The 21830-nt window shown below is 44.2% G+C and overlaps 2 protein-coding genes across 4 annotated transcripts; both read right to left on the reverse strand.

Moving 5' to 3' along the window:
• Positions 1-1037: 1037 nt before the first annotated feature.
• abhd14a (abhydrolase domain containing 14A) lies at positions 1038-6023 on the reverse strand. The gene is made up of 5 exons (XM_026935333.3): positions 5873-6023; positions 4219-4499; positions 3468-3583; positions 2780-3015; positions 1038-2399 (listed from the first exon to the last, which is right to left on the reverse strand). Exons 2-5 carry the CDS (start codon positions 4476-4478, stop codon positions 2217-2219), a joined length of 795 nt encoding a protein of 264 aa, XP_026791134.2. The 5' UTR covers positions 4479-4499; positions 5873-6023; the 3' UTR covers positions 1038-2216.
• A 2574-nt stretch (positions 6024-8597) lies between these two features.
• On the reverse strand, positions 8598-18820 carry hyal2b (hyaluronidase 2b). Of its 3 annotated transcripts, XM_026935329.3 has the most exons (5): positions 18552-18820; positions 17953-18008; positions 15596-16555; positions 12680-12769; positions 8598-11140 (listed from the first exon to the last, which is right to left on the reverse strand). In XM_026935329.3, the coding sequence occupies exons 3-5, from the start codon at positions 16520-16522 to the stop codon at positions 10763-10765; spliced, it is 1395 nt and encodes a 464-aa protein (XP_026791130.2). In that variant the 5' UTR covers positions 16523-16555; positions 17953-18008; positions 18552-18820; the 3' UTR covers positions 8598-10762. The 3 variants fall into 3 exon arrangements, with proteins under 3 accessions (XP_026791130.2, XP_026791129.2, XP_026791128.2); XM_026935328.3 differs by lacking the exon at positions 17953-18008 and having other exon boundaries at positions 18075-18820; XM_026935327.3 differs by lacking the exon at positions 17953-18008 and having other exon boundaries at positions 18552-18819.
• Between the last annotated feature and the right edge of the window lie 3010 nt (positions 18821-21830).

The raw sequence follows: 21830 nt of genomic DNA on the forward strand, positions 1-21830 counted from the left end.
GTGACTGGGATAACTATAAAGCTGTTTAATCAGTTTTACACAAACTACACAGCCAAAAGTATGTGGACACCTGAACATCACACCCAAATGTGCTTCTTCTCCAAACTGCTGGAAGGTTTGAAGCACACGATTGTACAGAATGTGTGTGTGTGTGTGTGTGTGTGCGCGCTCTAGCATTACCTGTTCCAGCATGACAATGCCCCTGTGCACAAAGCGAGCTCCATGAAGACATGGTGTGTGAAGGTTGGAGTGGAAGAACTCGAGTGTCCTGCACAGAGCCCTGACCTCAACCCCACTGAACACCTTTGGGATGAACTGGAACACCGACTGAACCCCAGACCTCCTCGACATCCCAACATCAGCGCCTGACCTCACTAATGCTCTTGTAGCTGAATGAACACAAATCCCCACAGCCACGCTCCAACATCTAGTGGAAAGCTTCCCAGAAGAGTGGAGCTTATTATAACAGCAAACACAGGGGGAATAAATCTGGAATGTGTTGTTCAACAAGCACATATGGGCGTGATGGTCAGGGGTGCACATACTTTTGGCCATATAGTGTATAATAACGAATTAATAAATATAACAATATTTACACCAGTACAATAATCATAGTTGATGTTTATCTCCACTAAAAGACATCCATTAAAAACAGATTAATAACAGACTGTAGTTATTATATCGGTATTACATTACAGTATTATCTACTACAGTGTCTGTGTTGACATTTCAGCTTGATACCTGTGCTCCTGTTACTGCCACATATATCCAGTACAGTTTTCAAAATTTATAAAATAAACTTCATGACTGAATGGTGACATCAGTTCTGCTTTGCCTCTTAAATATTAGTGTATTATTAATAATCTTCCTGACGCCGATTGATTGGAGATATTACAGCAAAGTAAATCTCCTTTAGCCTTTTAAAAGGTTGGAAACCTTAACAATATGACATGGTGAAATTTGTGTGTGTGTGTGTGTGTGTGTGTAAATGTATTAAACAAAATAATACATCCTGGAAAAATTCAATCCTGGCGTAGTCATGTCAATAAGGCTCCTTTTATTTGAGTTAGTGTTTTAATAACGTTCAGCTCTTTTCTATTTACAAGCAACAAACCACACCTGATGGACTGTACACACAGACTGTACACTATACACACACACACACACAGTCATCAAATAAATATGCTTGGGGGAAATAAATAACTACGTCACGGCTGAACACACCGGGTGGAACTGTACTGCGTTAGTGTAAAGTGCATTTAACAGAGAACATCAGAGAAGTTTAAGGAGGCCTACAAGCAAAAGCGTCCGTTTAAACGAAGGGAGGTCATAAAAAAGTTTTTTACATGCACACAAGCATCGCAAAGCTTCACCGGGTATCAGAGCCAAGCGATGATCCACAGGTTCAGATTGTCAGAAGTTCCACCAGGTTCCTACGTTCCTGGTTTGTGTTTTCTAGAAACTGGTGAGGTGGTGGTGCGTCCTGGAGCCGGAGGCTCACACACTCCACACTCACCACAGGTTTAACTCGGGAGATTGCAGAACATCACGGACTGAACAGAGAGCGTGGGAGAACATCACCTCAGCAACCTCAAACAAGCTGGAGACTGGGGTAAATTAATGATCCCTATTCTTCTCCGCAGTGTATTTAATCAGGTGGAAATCCCTAAATTCTGTAAAAGCATCGTTATTGTTAAGCAAAAAAAAAAAAAAAAGGCAGTTTTTTTTTTTTTTTTTTTTTAAATAAGCAATTTCAGATAAAGCAGCAGCGACAGTCTGTATTTACACATTTTATCATCTGCATTTCAGATTTCACTACAATTTAGAGTGCATGAAGGGGGCGTGGTCTATGGGGCCGGAGTGATACGGCAGGAAAAAGAGAAGTGATTCTGGCTCCAGTTCCGGTGTTATGCTACAGGATGTGATGAGAGCACTATGGCACGAACAAGCCGCGTGTTCAGAGTTGCACTGAAAATGTCAGAGGTGAAATGGGTGTGTTTTCACAACACTTTCTCTTCTTCACCTCCTCCCATCTGTCCCTTTCACAGTTCGTCTCACACACACACACACGAGCGTCGAGCTGACAATGACAACAACTACACAATGTTTTTTTTTTAAATATGGCACTACAGTTGAGGAGTTGAGGTGATGCATCTGTTTTATATTTCAGAAAAACTAAATGTTTTAAAGTATTCCCCCCCCAAACCCCAGTTGTGTTAGTCGAGTGTGTTGAGGAAGTGGATCAGCGCCTGGTGGAACTCGCGAGGTTTGTCCATGTAGCAGGCGTGACGTGCTCCTGACAGCTTAACCACCGAGTGATGAGGGAGATGCTGCAGGTTCTTCAGAGACTGAGAGCCCAGATTAGTGTCCAACTCTCCAACCACAATCAGAGTCGGAGTCTGAAAACACACACACACACACACACACACACACATTATAATGCTGCAGTTACAGCTTCACCGCTGACTGTTGTAAAGCACTGACACTGGAGACTCCTTCCATAATTGTCCCATAAACATTTCCTTACACAAAACTTCACCATATCAATGATTTTTTAAAGTCTGCTATACAAGTCCCTGTGAATGAGCTGTTACTATAGAAACAGTAACATATCAGAACGAGTGCATTAATATAAGCCTGAGATCTGCAGCTGCACTACTGTCAGAGCTGCTGTTATAGAAAATTAATCAACACCTTCTGACCTACGGTACTGTAACGCACACGCACGCACACACGCACACACACACACACACACACACACACACACACACACACACACCTGGATGTCGTGGTACTGCTGTGGAGTGAGTGTTCGGGTGGCGACAGGTGCGATGGGGATGAAGGCTCGCAGCTGATCACTGAACCTCTGCAGGAAGGGCAGAGCGTAGTGACCGCTCATAGACGGAGTGATGAGAACCGGAGCGCGAACTCCCAGAGCCTCGAGGAAATGCTTCAACAGATCCACACGACTCTGCTCCGACTTCACCGACTCCGACGCTGGAGACTTCCCAAAACCTGGAGAGAGAGAGAGAGAGAGAGAGAGAGAGAGAGAGAAAAGTTACAGAGAGAGGTGGAGTGAGAAAGTGAAAGAATGAACAACAGATAGATAGATAGATAGATAGATAGATAGACAGAGACATACAGGTAGATAGACCTGAGACAGACACATGAATGGATAGATAGATAGATAGATAGCTAATAACTATCAATAATAAGAATGTCAGTAAACACGATAAATGGAATTTAAACTGAACTAAATGAAATGATAAACAGTAACAAAGGGCAGGTGGAAGGTGGAGCTTTGTGTCGGTGTTTGTTGTCGTAGTGATTAAACATTTCTTCAGCATGTCAGTGTGTCAGTGTCTGATTCTCTCGGCCCTCCTGTCATGTCTCTAACACGTCGTCTGTGCACTGAGGGAAAGCGTGTGTGTGTGTGTGTGTGTGTGTGTGTGTGTGTGTGTGTATACCCGGCAGGTCCAGAGCCAGTGCCTGGTAGCGGTTAGCGGCGAGCAGACTGAGCGTGCCCAGCTCCTCCCACGTCCTGGAGGTGAAGGCCTGACCGTGCAGCAGCACCACCTGCAGCCTGACGCAGGAATTACACCACCGTCACCTCACACCTCAACCGCAATAAACTTTATTCTGCATTCAACAGATCTGTTTCATATTATACATATCATTCAGAATTATATTCCATACATCTATAGCTCTATATATATATATATAGTTGTATTTCTCAGTTTGTTTGTATCATTATAATAAATAAGGCACTAATAAAAGATATTTCTCTACTTTTTTAAATGCTTTATTTTGACTGTGTTCCTATTTTATATTATTTTTTACTTTCTCTATAATTTCTGTTACTATTGCTCATAGTCTTTATATATAAAACACCTGGAGATTTTAACAGAAAGAACCCGTGTTACTTATTATATTATATTATACTATATTATTTATTTATTATTCCCATGCTTTATTATTTTACAGCATTTCTCTGTTCAACAGTGTATTAAATAGTGCATCATTTAAAAAAAAAAAAAAAAAGAGATTTCATCAGAAATGTGCTGTATCTCTTTTCTTCCTTCACCATGGTAGTCTTTTACATTTACAGCATTTGGCAGATATAGATGTATTGGAACGAAACAGTGTTTGTTATATTGTGAAAATAATTATTTTTTATATTAGTGCGCCATGTGTGGAGGTCACATGACCAGACCAGACCTGGGTAGGACCTGTCTCCCGGACGAGTCCACAGGCAGGGCCTCTCTGAAGAAGAGCGGCGGGTCGCTGGGGATCTGTCCCGTGCGGACGGTGATGTTGATGGGTGACGGAGAAGCCGAGATGAGCCTCTGTGTCCTCTGCACGGCCAGAGACGGCTCGGTGTTGCTCTGTCTGATGGAGGACGGCAGCAGCAGGTACAGCAGCACGGTGAAGAGCAGCACCAGGCCGAGCACCACCGCACGGTTACGCAGGAAGCTCATCGTCTCTCTGGAGTGTCCGATCTGCGTGCAGGAGAAAGACTTTACATTTCGTTTATACTCATCATGATCATAACTGACCAGCCGTGATTAATGTAAAGGTCCAGCTATTAAAGACAACACAAAGTGTACTGACTGTTCTGGAGATAAATTTCTGCAAAGGTGATGCTGATTAGATTAGATTAGATTAGATTAGACTAGATTCTCCCTCTTGTTCAAGATCTCTTGCAGAAAATTCAGTCGTACTGATCATCTCAACCTTTCCTACACAGAGACATGAGGACTTCATTACTTAGATTAGGCCAAAATAAATCTGAACCTTGCTGGAAAAGAAACCGTAACGCAACAAACAAAACAAAACTCAAAAATAAATGTTTGATCACTGGCGATAAACGAAATGAGTCACTTAAAACTGTATGTCTTGCTCTTGCGTTGTATAAAAGATAATCGAATCAGGCAAACCAAAAGCATATGACTCGATTCACTCAAAAGAATCGTTTTGCACATTCGTTTGGCAAAGGATTCGAATTATTTGAACCGAACAGAACGAACCGACTCAGTCAAAAGATTCGTTTTGGACATTATAGACTACATGTGGCGTTAAAAGGATTCGAATCATTTACATCGAATAGAACAAACCGACTCACTCAATTGAATCATTTCGTACATTACAGACGACATGAGGCGATAAAAGGATTCGAATCATTTAAACCGAACAGAACGAACCGACTCACTCAAATCAATCATTCTGCACATTACAGACTACATGAGGCGATAAAAGGATTCGAATCATTTAAACGAACAGAACGAACCGACTCACTCAAATGAATCATTCTGCACATTACAGACTACATGTGGCGATAAAAGGATTCGAATCATTTGAATCGAACAGAACGAACCGACTCACTCAATTGAATCATTCTGCACATTACAGACGACATGTTGCGATAAAAGGATTCGAATCATTTAAACCGAACAGAACGAACCGACTCAGTCAAATGAATCGTTTGGAACATCAGTAGAAGGAAAGAACAGCGTGCTTGACTGGCAGGTGGAGGTCACGTGACCTGTGAAGTAACCAGAACGCTTCACTGTAGTGTACAGTACTCGCTGCTGCAGTGTGCACTAGGTAGTATACAAGGATGCTATTTGGAACACACACACACACACACACACACACACACACACACACACACACACTAGCTGAAACTCCCCTATATAGCGGTTTTTACTTCCTCTGTAGTGCACTACACATGAGATAAGATGGCATTTGGGATTAATCGCAGATGGTAAGTGCGCAGATCAGGGAGCGTGGCTAAGGTCAGCACCTGACTCGAGCTAACTCACACTTCAGCTAACAAGATTAGCATCGACAGCATTCCCGGAGTCACACTCACCTACAGAGAAACGCACAGAGCACGCAAATCGGAGCAAAACGCTGGAAAGACGTGTTTATTCAGGACGGACATCTTGACAGCGCGGTGCAGGATTTGCTCACGTTATGCACCAAAACAGTTCCGGGTGGAAACGCCTTCCCTGCGGACAATGGTTCCGCTGTGGCTTCTGTGCCACAGAATATTCTGTATATTCTGTAAAACACTATAATTATACACCACAGTGTGCAAAACTAATTGCACTCACCTGTTTCTGACTCTTAACAAAATCATATAACACAAATTCATTGATCAGTGGTGTCAATGTTTAAGCAGTTAAATCACAGCACTGCTGAGTTCTGGATCCTGATTGGTCAGAAGGTGTTGATTAATTTTCTCTAAAAGCAGCTCTGACAGTAGTGCAGCTGCAAATCACAGGTTTATATTAATGCACTCGTTCTGATAAGTTATCGTTTCTATAGTAACAGCTCATTCACAGGGACGTGTTCGGCGGCTCCGGTGATAATAATCGGATTTAAAAAATCTGTCATTGTTGACATGATGAAGTTTTCTTTAGTATGTAATTATGGAAGGAGTCTCCAGTGTCAGCGCTTTGTAACAGTCAGAGGTAAAGCTGTACCTTTAAGTTTTCCGACATCTTCAGGACAGAGGAGTTACATGACAGTAACATGACAAGCTACGGTTTATTTTATTATTTTTTTTGTCTTATTAACTTCGAGAGAGAATAAAGAGAGGCTGGTGAGGGAATGACTGTTTATAGCTGCTATAACGTAAGCGAGAACAGGAACTAGGGGACATGTACGGCAGACACTCTACTGATAATAAACAGATTAAAAATGGTGACACGTTTATTTAACATTTCAGAAAGGAGTCTTGAGTGTCAGAGGTAAAGCTGTAACATCTTCAGGACAGAGGAGTTTACACTTTGGGGTTTCTCTGTAACATGACTGCGTTTTTTTTTTTTTTTGTCTTATTAATTTAGAGAAAAATCCGTTATTACGTAAGAGTGAACAGGAACTAACTTGTGTCTTGGACATTAAACGTAACTATAAATGGATAAAAAGTATATGATTTTTTTTTTAATAAATAAAAATTGTAACTGTTAGCAAATTGCTGAGAAATAAAACACTTGAGGACGTGCTGTTATAAGAATTTTCCTATAACCTTATGCCTCCAAATGTTTTATTCCTTACTTATTCAACTTGTGCATTTATGAAACAACCTTCTTCATAAAATTAGACGTCACATGCTCAGTTGAGATTGAGTGACTGTGGATGCGTGGGTGAATTCTTTTACAGTTTGTAGTCCGTTTCTGCAGAATTTATCTGGGAGAATATGATTGTGAAAGACTGTGGCTTCGGCTGAAACAATGTCTGTCAGAGCTTCAGAGCTGAAATGAGTAGGAAGTAGGGCATTGTTTCACGCTGAAGGCGCCTACACACTCATTCTTGCATGATTCACAGGTCATATTTGTGTGAATGATCTTATAAATGCTAAATCGGTGAACACACTGAACCAATTTATGCAGTAATAAACCCGGCCTACTCTGAGCAGCAGTGCGGCTCACCATCGCGCCTTGAGTAAGCACATTCCCAACGCTTCGGTAATGTGCTGGAAAATAATCAGAGATTAGGGAAGTTCTCGCTCGGAGGTCACAGACTGGGGGGAGTGAGCAAGTGGGAGTGGACTGGGAGATATCTGACAGAGCAATGAGATCCCGAGTCTGGTTTGAGTTATGGAACAAGGATTTCTCTGTCTTTCCAGACCGGTAATGTTGCCTTTGGCAGCTTTCAACAACCAACCCCCCACTAAGATTTGGGAGAGATCCCAAAAAAAAGTAAAGGAGGGAAGAAAAAAAAACAAAAAACTAGGGCATAAGTGAAGTTAGTCAGCATGTGTAAGAAAGCACCAGGAGCTAAACAGAGAAGGTAAGAAGCAAAGCGTGAATAAATGGCTAAAACAGAACAGTAACATCCCGCTTTTTTTTTTGTTTGTTTTTTTTTAATAAAGGAGCTTATGCGGCTAAATGAGCAGGCTGAGGTGTAGGAGTTTATTTCTCAGAGACGGCAAAAGTGTAATGTTGCGTAAACAGTCATAAAAGGTCGAATATTAAAAAATATTAAATATTAATATTAAAAAAAAAACTGTCCTTGTTGATATGGAGAAGTTTTCTGTAGTGTTTGTGGAAGGAGTCGCCAGTGTCAGAGAGTAACGCTGTAAGTTTCCCGACATCTTCAGGACAGAGGAGTTTATGCTTCTTTGCAGTTTCTCGCTAACATGCAGAACAAGCTGCGTTTTTTTCTCTTATTAACTTGAAGAGAGAGAATAAAGAGAGGCTGGTGAGGGAACGACTGTTTATAGCTGCTATAACGTAAGCGAGAACAGGAACTAACTTGTTTCATGGATGGGCCAGGATATTAAATGTAATTATAAAGGGATAAAAAAAGTATAATGTGTCAGAGATTATTAATACGTATAAAATTGTAATTGTTGGTAAATCATTGTGGTGTAAGAGGAATAAAAGCCTTGGGGACGTGCTGTTATAGGAAAATAATCAACACTGGGGCGGTAACAGTAACTCTCAGAGCGTCTCTTCGGGCCGTATCACGCCACACGGTCATGGATTGTTTTCCTGAAACCGCACTCCCCCAAGTGTTTTATTCCGGAGTCGTCACACACCTGGTACATACAGTACAGTCCACAAAAACCTCTCGTCCAACCACAGCCCTTAAATCATTGATTTATTGTAAAATAATAAGAAACATCAAGTTACAATCATTTGGATTTGCACTGACATGTAAAACGTGTTTATCAGTGATGTAAAGAATCCACTGTAACACTTTCCGGATCAAACCAAACCGTCTTCGCTTTAAAAATAAAACAGCAAGCAGGATTTGGTTTCAACACTAAAGCGAGAAGTGAAGGCCCTTGGTGAGATTACCGTGTTTTCCAGGCACTTATTTTCAATGTTACGCTAGCACCGAGCTAATGGCAGTGTATCTCCCCAAACCCAGCACACCTACCGCAGGCGCACACACACACACACACACACACACACTCAAACAGGCAAGGTGTGACCTGGCAGTGAACGTCACAGCATGTGATAAAAGGCAAAGAATGTGTCACGCAGTCTAAAAAACACGGTAATGCTGGTAATAATACAGTAATAACTGCATAATACAGAGTTCAGGTCTTTGTATTGGAGACACAAAGCACCTCCACACACACACACACACACACACAAATACACACAGAAACATGATTCCATCCATAAAAAGACAACAGTTCAAAAAACTCTAAAAACCAATGGCACTTTAAACTCTTCCAGTTTGCTCCACGTGAAGAACGAGACGGTGGACGAGGATTCCAGCTCTGTGCTTTGGCAGATGATGAAATACGACCGTGTGAAATGTTCCTGTGACATCATCCAGCATCCAGCAGTGGTCATGCATCAGACAGAGGCTTCGGGTGAACTTTAAGTTGCGAGGTTTTGTTTAATCTTTGTTTAAAGTACGTCGTGTGTTATTTGGCCTTTAAATCCGCAACGCCACCGACGCAGGGATGCGAGAAAAACAAAAGAAATCCAGCAGATTAAAGCTGAAACACAGGACAATTAAAAAAAAACAAAAAAACAGTGCAGACAGACATCGTAATACAGAGATCATAAACACACGTGAAAAACACGTGCGGAGCGTTTAAGGCACAGCAACGGTTCCGCACTTTTCCACAGCACAAGATCGAAAGGTTCTGAAACGGTTAAAGGATGCATGTGTGGTTAATAAACTCACTACGTCACTGACGGATAGTCATGGCTGCGTCTGCGTTAGAGCTGGGCGATGAGTATAAAACACTGCGATATTTTACTGAGGTAAAAATTATGTGATGATTATTACGAATAATTCATTTACAAAGGTGCGGTGTAGAGTCACGTACGCTTCATTACCAAGTTCATTTCCATACAAGATCCATCTCTCCGTCCTGCTGAACGCTAAACCATCGACATGATCAAATTTTCAGAAAAAAAAAACAAAACAAAAAACATGGCGTTATCGGTGAAACCTTCAGTCATCGCCCAGCTCTAATCTCTCATCTGCTTTTAATCTCCTCAGCGTGGAGGTCTGCGATCTCCTGATACGACTCCTCTCATCGCTCCTCGTGGTGTTTTTCCGCCAGCGCAGCGAGCCTAATGTGGAACCGCTGCCCACTTCTCCACCGCTAAAGGCGGGTTCTCAGCCAACAAAATCAGTCTGATTCTCGCACCAGACTGCTGCTGAAATGGAAACGTTACAAAGACATCAGCCGTGCAAGCGGAATTTGGAGATTACTGACTAAATTAATATTCGGATGAATGTTTTACTGGGACTTTTTTATAAATGAATCGGTCAGAATTGAATTTCATTGTGCCCTCCATAACACTCCTTAACATCTGATGATGTACCTTAAATGAGTGTTAAAGGTCCACCACATGCTGGCTGAAGATACGAAAATGTTTTCTGAGTGGACGGGAAGACGCGTAAGGAACGCTTAGCAGCTACATCTTTAAAACTAACACCTCTGTTGAGTCTCTGTGCTGTGTGTAGATTTTGAATGGTACCAGATGTACATAAGGTCCGTCTCTCAGACCGGTGGAAACGCAGGTGTAGGTTCCCTGAAGCAGCTCTGGCTCTGTGTTAGTGGAAAAGGCGCGTCAGCTTGGGAACCATCAGCGCGGAGCGTAAACCTCTTTCACGTCTGTCCTTGTGTAGTTCACGGTGCTGTGCAGCAGGGGGCAGCACAAAACTAAAACGCTCACTGTAAAGCAGCAGAGAAGGCGTCTCTTTCGTTCGGCTTCTCTTTCGTCCGCCTCGTTCCGCCGTTCCTGCGTTAGCATTGGCTCAGCAGGTTGTGTTTTGATCACTGCAGAAAGGCCAGCGTCAGCAGTACCACCAGCGCCCCCTGCAGGCTGAGCCCTGCTCTGTGTCCGGACGCTCTCTGCGAGCATGTCGCGCCCGTGTAGCCGGTGTAGCACTGACACTGGAAGTCCTCGTTTAGCCTCGCCAGCTCCTCCTGGTCCATCCTTCCGCGCACGGCGAGCCGACCCTGCTGCACCTCCAGTGTGTGTGTGCGAGTGCTCAGGTGCAGGTAGGTGTCTGTGTCGGGGAGCCTGCGCAGGCAGCGTCCGTGCCACCCACACAGCTGCGCGCTGCACTGCTCCGCTGCGGAGGAAACGTTGAGCAGGTAGCGGCCGAGGGCGCCGGTGCGGAGGTACTCACTCAGGTTGGAGCAGCTCGTCTGCACGTTACAACAAAACACAAGAGTCAAACAAGTCAAACTCGACACCAACGGCGTGCAAAGACACGCCTCCGCCACCAACAACTATAATGTGTGCCTCAAATACTTAAAATATACACTATACAGCCAAAAGTATGTGGACACCTGACCATCACACCCACATGTAGTTCTTCCCCAAACTGTTGCCACGAAGTCGGAAGCACACAATTGTATATAAAGTCTTTATGTGCTGTAGCTTTACAGTTTCCCTTCACTGGAACTAAGAGGCTTAAACCTGTTCCAGCATGACAATGCCCCTGTGCTCAAAGCGAGCTCCATGAAGACATGGTGTGTGAAGGTTGGAGTGGAAGAACTCGAGTGTCCTGCACAGAGCCCTGACCTCAACCCCACTGAACACCTTTGGGATGAACTGGAACACCGACTGAACCCCAGACCTCCTCGACATCCCAACATCAGCGCCTGACCTCACTAATGCTCTTGTAGCTGAATGAACACAAATCCCCACAGCCACGCTCCAACATCTAGTGGAAAGCTTCCCAGAAGAGTGGAGTTTATTACAACAGCAAACACACGGGGAATAAATATGGAATGAGACCTTCAACAAGGACATACAAGCATAACTGTCAGGTGTCCACATACTTTTGGCTATATAGTTTACTTCAAACAGTAAGGAAGCTATGGAAGAAAAACTAATTGAGACATGTAACCTTGCTGTGACCTTGACTCTGTTTGGATCAATTCCAAAATCTAAATCAGTTCATATGTTGGTTACAGTGATGATGATGATGATGATGATGATGATTCTGTATAAATCCTACAAAAACTTGCAACCACTCGTTCTGGAGATCTCGCTCTAACGGGAACCTCAGACAGACGCTCAGACGTACAACCTGAAAACATCACCTAGTGGCGGAGGCATGAAAAATATCACCGATGTATATTTGCAGCAAATAAATAATTATTATTCTATTATATAATAGATTTCTGTACGAAATGAAGTTTTTGTCATTACACATTTATATCTCTTTATTATTTAGAGCTAGAGATCTAAGACTGAAAGGTCTCAGTATTTATGTGTGGAAACTTTTCTGTGGTAATGAATTAATGAATAATGTCAGATTTATGTATTTAATATTGGCCTCGAATGATATTCCATCATATTTACAGCCAAAACGTACATTTCGATGTGACATATTGTTTGTATATGAAACGGTCAGACAGTGGCGCCGGACTTGAGACGATATCACGCAGGAATAAAATGCGCTTCCCAGGCGGAGACGCGCCTCTGTTTTAGTCAAACTCCGCCCCCCTGTGGGTCACACTGACGCAAGAGCTGTAAAGAATTCAGAATAAATCTGGTTTAACGTGGTTTTGGGTTCAACTGGTGCTTTAACGCTACATCACACTCCACACACTGCGCTCCGCTGTAGCGGTGCAGGAAAGAACAGGAACACTACAGGAGTTTATGCACTCGGCCCCGGGGCGTCGTTATCTGCCAGAGCGCAGTGCATTGTGGGATTGCAGGCGGCGGAGTCTTACGCTACTGCTGGCGTAGGAGGCGTCGCCCCACAGGATCACACCGGCGGCTCCCAGAGACACACTTTCACCGATAGTGGAGATCAGATCCATCTATACACACACACACACACACACACACACACACACACAGAGAGAGAGAAAGACAGCGTTAACACTGATTTGCTGAAGGGAACAGTGAGACCCACACACACACACACACACCCACACACACACACACACACACACACACGCACAGAGTGAAAAATGAGCTGAGACTGTTGGGATGTTTCTCTGCATGTTTTCCATCAAAGTGAAGTCTGCTGTGAAGAGTTAAAGGACTGCTACACTAGCCACACACACACACACACACACACACACACACCATTGTGATGGGTGCATATTTCACTATTTTTCTCACATTCTTCTTCTGTGAATCACACTCCCCCCCCACCCCCCCACCCAGGCACGCACACACACACACACACACACACACACACACACACACACACACACACACACACACACACACACTCCCTCATACAGATACACACCCAGACACCTTCCACTGCTGACACACTCCATTCACGTCTGTACCACATTACCAGCACAGTCCGTCCTGCTGCTTAAGTGTGTGTGTGTGTGTGTGTGTATGGTGTTGGACTGCATCCTCATACCACTTGGCTATGGACTACAACTCATTCATACAAACACACACACACTCACCTTAATCCACTTCCTTCATTCATACTGATGCGCGCGCGCGCGCACACACACACACACACACACACAGTTACCCAAACAGGAAGCTAACACAGAAACACACACCCAGATCATACGTTATAGACAGACAGTGGAAAAGTACAAGCATACACACGCACACACACACACACACACACACAAGGCCACACCCCCCAACAACAAGCAGCATATGACCATATTAAGGCTGCGCTTGTGAGAACTCGTTGCTACTGATTCTAAAGAGAACCACGCGCTGACAAACAGACAACATGTTAAAATATCCCTGAGATCGTAACGTACCTGTCTAACATCATTACGCTTTATCACCATGTTTTTATTTATTTATTTATTTATTTAAAATACTGCTGATTACACGGGGGTGGGGGTGGGGGAGGGTAGCACGATGGCGCCGAGGCTAGCTTCGGGGTTCTCCGGTTTCCTCCCGAAAACACGCGTGCGTGTGTGTGTGTGTGTGTGTCCAGGGTGTTTTTCCGCCTCATGTGCCGGTAACAGGCTCCGGATCCACCACCACCCTGGACCAGGACAAAGCGGTTACTGAAGACGAATGAGCGCTACCAATTACGATCAGATTTAGATCTAACAGTTTCAGCCGCCATTTTGTTTTTACATGAGTGGCGAGTCAAAAGTGAGGCAGAGGCAGTGTGTGTGTGTGTGTGTGTGTGTGTGTGTGTGTGTGTATGCACTTCTCCTGGCTCGATTATAGACTCTTTGTGATTTGGGAACATTTTAAGTAAAAAATAACAGTTTCAGTGAGAGCTTTGTGCACCGATCCTGCGCTTTTTGGTGATTCTTGTAAACTCCTTTCTCGATTTTCAGAACCCACAACCACGACTTGAAAATTCTTAGGACATTAACGCTCAGGAAGTGAACTTGATAAGAGCGAGATGCTACAAAGCACAATACGCTACAATCTTGGTGGCCAAGGTTAAGGACAAATTTGAAAAAGAAGAAGAAGAAAAAAAAAAAAAAAGGAAAGGAAAGGATAACAGGAACTTCGGTGCAGTTCTCCAGAAGCTGCTGAAGGACATTAGCGTTTTGCACGCACATGCACACACACACACACACAGGGCCACTAAAGGGAACCTCAGGAACGTAGATGAGCTTTGCTCTCCAGAAAAGAAAGCCAAGAGGAATGTAAGTGTGTGTGTGTGTGTGTGTGTGTGTGTGTGTGTGGGTTATATATTTATAAGCAGTCAAGTTGAAATGCCTCACGGCTCTTGTGTTTCTCATCGAGAGCCTCATCTCTGCCAGGAAAAACCCACCGCTTCTGAGCCGTGAATATCTCAGGAACCCTGGTATGCCTCGTCAGTTCTCTCTCACACACACACACACACACACAGCAGGGAAGCGTGAGCGAGCGCAGGAACGTACAGAAACGCGACCCTGCTGACAAAAACGCTCTCGCTGCAGCACGGATGCAGCGTTTATTTTTCCTCCAGCTGAACAACTGGACTTCCTGAGGAGCCGGGTCTCTCTCTCTCTCTCTCACACACACACAAAACAAACAGCACACTCATACTTATCTCTAAACACATCCCTCTGTCTGTCCGTTTATATATCTGTCTCTCTATCCATTCTGTGTGACTGGCAGTTGGCCTATCTATCTTTCCATCTATCTATACATCCATCCATCTGTCTAGCAATCCGTCCATCAATTCGTCTTTCACTCGACACGCTGTCCGATGTGCCTGTCTGTACAGCCACATATATCAGTCTTTGCATTTCTCCATCGATCCATCCATCTATCTAGCCGTCTCTCTCAATGGTTCTCAGGTTCTCATTGCGCAAGTTGGAGTACCAGGAAAGGAGGCGTGGCCTCTGTGCCTGTCAGTACCAGGAAAGGAGGCGTGGCCTCAGTGCCTGTCAGTACCAGGAAAGGAGGCGTGGCCTCTGTGCCTGTAAGTACCAGGAAAGGAGGCGTGGCCTCTGTGCCTGTCAGTACCAGGAAAGGAGGCGTGGCCTCAGTGCCTGTCAGTACCAGGACAGATGTGTGACGTCCCACTGCACAAAACACTTTTTAAATTGAAACTGAATTTGTCTGAATCACGCTGAGTCTCACTGTGCTGCACTGAAACAGCTGTAAATCTTAAAAATCGTATTAAATTACTGTCTGTTCACATTCATTACACAATATGACACACGGTGAACTTTCACATTTTCATTCTGTCTGCGTCTCACCTCGGTTAGCAGCGTGAGCTCGTTGTTGTAGGTGGGTCGTGTGTAGACGAACACGGGCCGCGCGGTGCCGTTGCCGGTGGAGGCCAGCCTCATGCCCTCTCTGACGCGGTTCCTGACGAACTGCCGGCCGATGGTTCGGTCCTTCAGCGCGCGGCCCAAGTATACGGAGGGAAAGAGCGCCGTGCTCTCGGTCCACAGCCACCGCAGCTGGTCGTTGCGCTGCATCTCCACTTCCGGGCAGCGACCCGTGTAGTTCTTCAGGCCGCTGCTGCTGAGGTAGTCGTGATTATAGCAGTCGGGGAACAGGTAAAAACCCCAGAGCTGCTGGGGGCGGAGGCTTTTCGCCGTGCGCAGCGTCTCCAGCATGAACTTTCGTGCCGAGAGCTCGAATTCCTGCTGAGCCACTTTGGTCACCTGTTCAGCCGTCCAGTTGGGATTCTTTTCCAATATGAGCTTTTTGGATTTTTCACGGTAAATAGTTTTGGCATTCCAGTTGCGGATCCAGAGCGGCCTCCATTCCTCCCAGTCGAACACGGCCAGCCCTTTAGCCGTGGGTTCGCTGATGTACTTCTGGAGTCCTTTGGGAATTTTGGCTAAATGCTCCGCGAGGCTGGCGAGCTGCGGCAGGCCTCCGTTCACGGGGGTGCCGTCAGTTTCGTAATAAGGGTACAGTCCCAAACGATCTTTGTAGAAGATGGTGAGGTTTTGGCGCACAAAGCCCTCGGTGGGATACGCCACGATCTGGAAGAGCTCGAACGGGAAACTGACGCGGTGCCGCGGGGTGCAGTCCTCCGTCGGAGCGTTCCACGCCAGCAACAGGGGCTTCTGGGAGTAGAGCGGCCATCTTGTGGTTTTGAGATCCTGCGCACAAAGGAAGGTCGACAGAGCCGACAGACAGAGCAGACGCGGGAAGAGAGAGAGGGACATCGCTCCCGTTTCTCACACGGCCACCTCTACGCCCTGTAAACACACACACACACACACACACAGTGAAGATCAGATTTAAGAACTCTAAAACCTTTGATATGGCGTCTATTTGTAGCTGAGTATATGATTTCCATCCTTGACTCTCTGACGTTTAACGCTCGTGCTCAGAGAAATCGGTTTTCCAGCCGTGTGTGGAACCACAAATGTGCGCTTCAGTCACGATAAAGTGCCGTTTTTACAGTTTCGCTCGCTGTGGCCTGATTTACCCAGAGGTTATTAAATCTCCTGCAATCAGGCTGAAATAAAACAGAGTTATGTTTTTTTCAGTTCAATTAAAATCCAGTTAAATTATATAACTGCACAGTAAAACATTTACTCACAGGCCCAATTTTGGGTCGTGAACCGCTGGTATGAGTACTGCTGATCAGATTTAAAACGTAACGCAATATTTAACACACACAACGCCGTTTTCTCTAGAAAAGCCTTTGCGTTGAGGCTGATGAGTATGAAGCAGTTCTGGGTGATGGTTCTGTATATAGGTTTAAGCTTCTCGTCGCTTTTTCAGCAGTTCAGTCTGTACTGATCCCGCAAGTGGCTGCTGTACGCATTCCTGTAGGCTTCATAGACTAATTAAACACACACACACACACACACACACACACACACACAGACAGCACGTCCTCACAGGTGTTCTGCATGTCTACAGCCCAGAAATTCCTCCCGTCTGGACGCATTAGGAGTGCAGGGGCATCGGAGGGGGTTTTAAAGGAATCAGATGACACATGGGGTGGTGTATCAGAGCGCTGTGGAGAGAACTCTTTATGCCTCTGTGTGTGTGTGTGTGTACTAGATTTACAGCCTAGACTAAATTCTAAAGAATGCTCTTCAGACAATGAAAACAAAATAAATAAAAGCATCTGAGTGTAATTACTTCACTGATATATTTTCCAGGCCTGTGTTTTTTTTTCTCTGTTCTCCAGCTAGCTCTAGAGAGAACTCGAGAGAACTCGAGACGTGACAGCACGTGACTCAGGTGTAGCGCCGCCACTTTTTTTGTTTGGTCATGCGCCAGTAAAGAAATGCTACTTTTGTCTGAAACTCAAATTAGAGATCACAGAGATCAGGTTTTGTTACGTTGTTCTGTGTCCCCGGTTCGATCCCTGACCTCGTGTTACCACCTGTGAGGAGTTTCACACGTTCTCCACACGTCCGTGAGGGTTTCCTTCAGGTTCTCAGGTTTCTCAGGAGGACGGGCGATGTTAAATCACCCTTAGGTGCGAACATGTGTGTGTGTGTGTGTGTGTGTGTGAGATGCCCTGTGGTGGATTGGCGTCCCATCCAGGGCGCTCTCCCGCCTCACAGCGAGCGTTCACCGCCGCCCTGACCAGAATAAGGCGCTTACTGAAGATGAATGAATGAACTTTACTCACCGTCCGGTGCACTTCTCCTTCTCTAACACACCTGTTTCAACTCCTCAGGTGTGTCACTGCAAGAAAAAAAAAACAGAAAGCAAAACAGTGCAGTGCATGCAGTGTGAGCTCTACTGACTTACTGAATCCTGCTCTGATTCCTCACACAGCTTCCACTGTACAGTGTTCCTGCAAAGCTTTTCACTTTGAGAGACTCACAAAACAAGATTGCGTCCTGTTTCTCCACGTCCTGCGCTCACACTGAGTGAAGCAATTAATATTGCACAAAAAAAAAAACACTCCCTGCACGCTGAGACTCGCAAAGCAAAACAAGAAGTACAGCGCGCTCCTGTTGAACAGCAGATAAAAAGACGCGTTTAGATGACGCAAGCAGGCGCTGTGCTTAATTAAATGTCAGCGGTGGTGCGCACGCGCTCGGCCAGCAAAGTTCAGCACGCGCAAGTTTGCTCGTTTTTTTTTTTTTTGTGTTTGTTTTTGATTTTAAACTTTCGTCAACGGTCGCGGAGAGAAACCGTTACACAGTGACCGGGCACGTGCGCGCTTAATCAGAAGCACTGTCATGTAAACTGCAGCGGCGGTGTTTAATGGACGCCACTGACCTGGAGAAGACGCAGCTCGCGCACGGTTTCAGCTCAGGACGCCGGTTTAGTCCACTCTCACACCCAGGCAGCACCGAGCTCACTCTGCCCATCACTTTACACACCGAGGATTCATTCATAAACTACATCTAACGCCGTGTTACCTTCCCCTGAACTGCTATTACTCTTATTATATTAAAAGCTGCTCATTGTGGCTTCGTACTTCTCAGTTTTTGTCGCTTCTCCGCACCGAGAGCGACTTTTCATTCTGTACGCGGATGAACTGGACTGTAGGTTCAGCCTCGGGTTGTACCATTATTTCTAAAGAATAGGGGTGTCCGTAGAAACGTCACTACACTCTTCTCTCTTAACATGTACTCATGTCTAATCCACATGTTTTTATAACGTCTGAAAAACACTTTATAATCATTTCTGTTGTTGTTTAGGTTTTTTTATTTACAAAAGGATGCCGTCAGGACCTCGGGAACACCCCGTGGCTCCCCCGCCGCAGTGGTACAGTTCTCGGTTGGGGAGAAGATGAAACACACTGCGCGGAATCCACGGTAGCGTTTCACACAATGGGGGGTCGAGTTTCAATCTCAGAATTCAACTTATTTTTGTTTTTTTTATTTCCGAAATACATTTTTTTTACTTCGTATTTCACAGTACGGTTGCACAATCACTCATAAAGTAGTGCTGCGAATGGAAAAAACAATAAAAGCTCACTATGAAAGCTATTCATTGAGATACTTTTGTTTATTAGCAGTGTATTAACCCTTAACAAGCACTCCTACTCATACACCAGCACAGGCCAGGTTATAATCATGCTGTAAAGGCATTATAAAGGATTTATAATATATAACACTTCAACCGTTACTTCATCCTGCTGTCCGCTGCGGTACGCGTCATGACACGGACAATACTGTCATACCGTGTGTATCGTGATATTCAGGTCACAATATATCACGAATACTACCGATACTGATACCACACAATTTTATTTTCTATGTACTACAAATATTCTGTAATATCTGTGGTATCGTCGTGTCGATGTTTTGCGCACAGGCATACTATCATGAAAAAAACCTGAAACGATAGCGTGTAATGTGCTTACACAGTTTTTTTTAGAAATCAGTACTAAATGAACACATACAATGATGAAGTACCATTACATAATTCTCGAATAATTCTCGGACGTAGTCAGCTGAACTACTTCCTGTGAGGTTGTGCTGAATCGTGTGAGTATGACGGCGTCCTCGTGAACGGATGGATGTACAGCGAGGGCCAAAAGTCTGACACCACACCGAAAATCTTTATTTCTATATTTCAAACCAAGAAAGTAAGTATTAGTAAATAAATTGAATATTTAATATTCAGGATTCTGCACTATTACTAGCTCCCTATTTAAATGTAAGTAAATGTGTGATATTTCTTAGAGCAGATTAACTGCTTTGTACAAAAGGTCAGATTTTCCTCATGTCTAATCTCTTCTCCTGAAGCGTGTGATCAAACGACACTATGATGGATCTGATCTAAAATGAATCATCAGGTTTTACACAAACATGTGGAGACCAGGCCAGCTCGAGTCACGCTGTCATTAAAGCAAAAAAGGGATGAAACAAATCCTAAGAAACTCTGAAATTCATGTAAATATTTCACAGATTCTACTTTTCACTCAGGTTGTTGTCAATAATATAATTTGTACTGAAAATTGTTGTATTAAATTAGAAAAGAATGCACAATAGAAGCATTTTCACTAGCACTCTCAGACTTTTGGATCCCAGTGAATTTCCTTAAGGCCATGCATGAAATCACAATGATCTAAACTTAGATATGTTTCACCCTCAGGCTTAACACTTACTCAGCACATGGCGATGTCAATCTCTCTATTAGAGCTGCACAACTCACATTATCACAAATCAGACCAGCAGATCACTCTGAGCACAGGGAGACAACCCAATATACTCGAGTGACTCCTGTTTCTGGGAAAAAGCTTATGGATTTTAATAATAATTGCTTATACTGTGGGTCCCTGTTGCAAATTATATCAAATGAGACGTGGGCCATAGAAAAGACACACAAACGTTTTGCTTCAAGTGGTAGTGGTATGTTTGCTTGTGGTAGAAGGCCATATGTATATACTACAGAACATATCTCAAGCCACTGAACTGGAGTCCTGACTAAAACACTGCTGTTTTTGGTCACTGAACTGGAGTACTGACTAAAACACTGACGTTTGTGGTCACTGAACTGGAGTCCTGACTAAAACACTGCTGTTTTTGGTCACTGAACTGGAGTACTGACTAAAACACTGACGTTTGTGGTCACTGAACTGGAGTTCTGACTAAAACACTGCTGTTTTTGGTCACTGAACTGGAGTACTGACTAAAACACTGCTGTTTTTGGTCACTGAACTGGAGTACTGACTAAAACACCAGTGTTTTTGGTCACTGAACTGGAGTACTGACTAAAACACTGCTGTTTTTGGTCACTGAACTGGAGTACTGACTAAAACACTGACGTTTGTGGTCACTGAACTGGAGTTCTGACTAAAACACTGCTGTTTGTGGTCACTGAACTGGAGTACTGACTAAAACACTGCTGTTTTTGGTCACTGAACTGGAGTACTGACTAAAACACTGCTGTTTTTGGTCACTGAACTGGAGTACTGACTAAAACACTGGCGTTTGTGGTCACTGAACTGGAGTCCTGACTAAAACACTGCTGTTTGTGGTCACTGAACTGGAGTACTGACTAAAACACCAGTGTTTTTGGTCACTGAACTGGAGTACTGACTAAAACACCAGTGTTTTTGGTCACTGAACTGGAGTACTGACTAAAACACTGACGTTTGTGGTCACTGAACTGGAGTTCTGACTAAAACACTGCTGTTTTTGGTCACTGAACTGGAGTACTGACTAAAACACTGCTGTTTTTGGTCACTGAACTGGAGTACTGACTAAAACACTGCTGTTTTTGGTCACTGAACTGGAGTACTGACTAAAACACTGGCGTTTGTGGTCACTGAACTGGAGTCCTGACTAAAACACTGCTGTTTGTGGTCACTGAACTGGAGTACTGACTAAAACACCAGTGTTTTTGGTCACTGAACTGGAGTACTGACTAAAACACCAGTGTTTTTGGTCACTGAACTGGAGTACTGACTAAAACACTGACGTTTGTGGTCACTGAACTGGAGTTCTGACTAAAACACTGCTGTTTTTGGTCACTGAACTGGAGTACTGACTAAAACACTGCTGTTTGTGGTCACTGAACTGGAGTCCTGACTAAAACACTGCT

Source organism: Pangasianodon hypophthalmus, chromosome 20 (genome assembly GCF_027358585.1).
Source record: "Pangasianodon hypophthalmus isolate fPanHyp1 chromosome 20, fPanHyp1.pri, whole genome shotgun sequence".
Classification (NCBI taxonomy): domain Eukaryota; kingdom Metazoa; phylum Chordata; class Actinopteri; order Siluriformes; family Pangasiidae; genus Pangasianodon; species Pangasianodon hypophthalmus.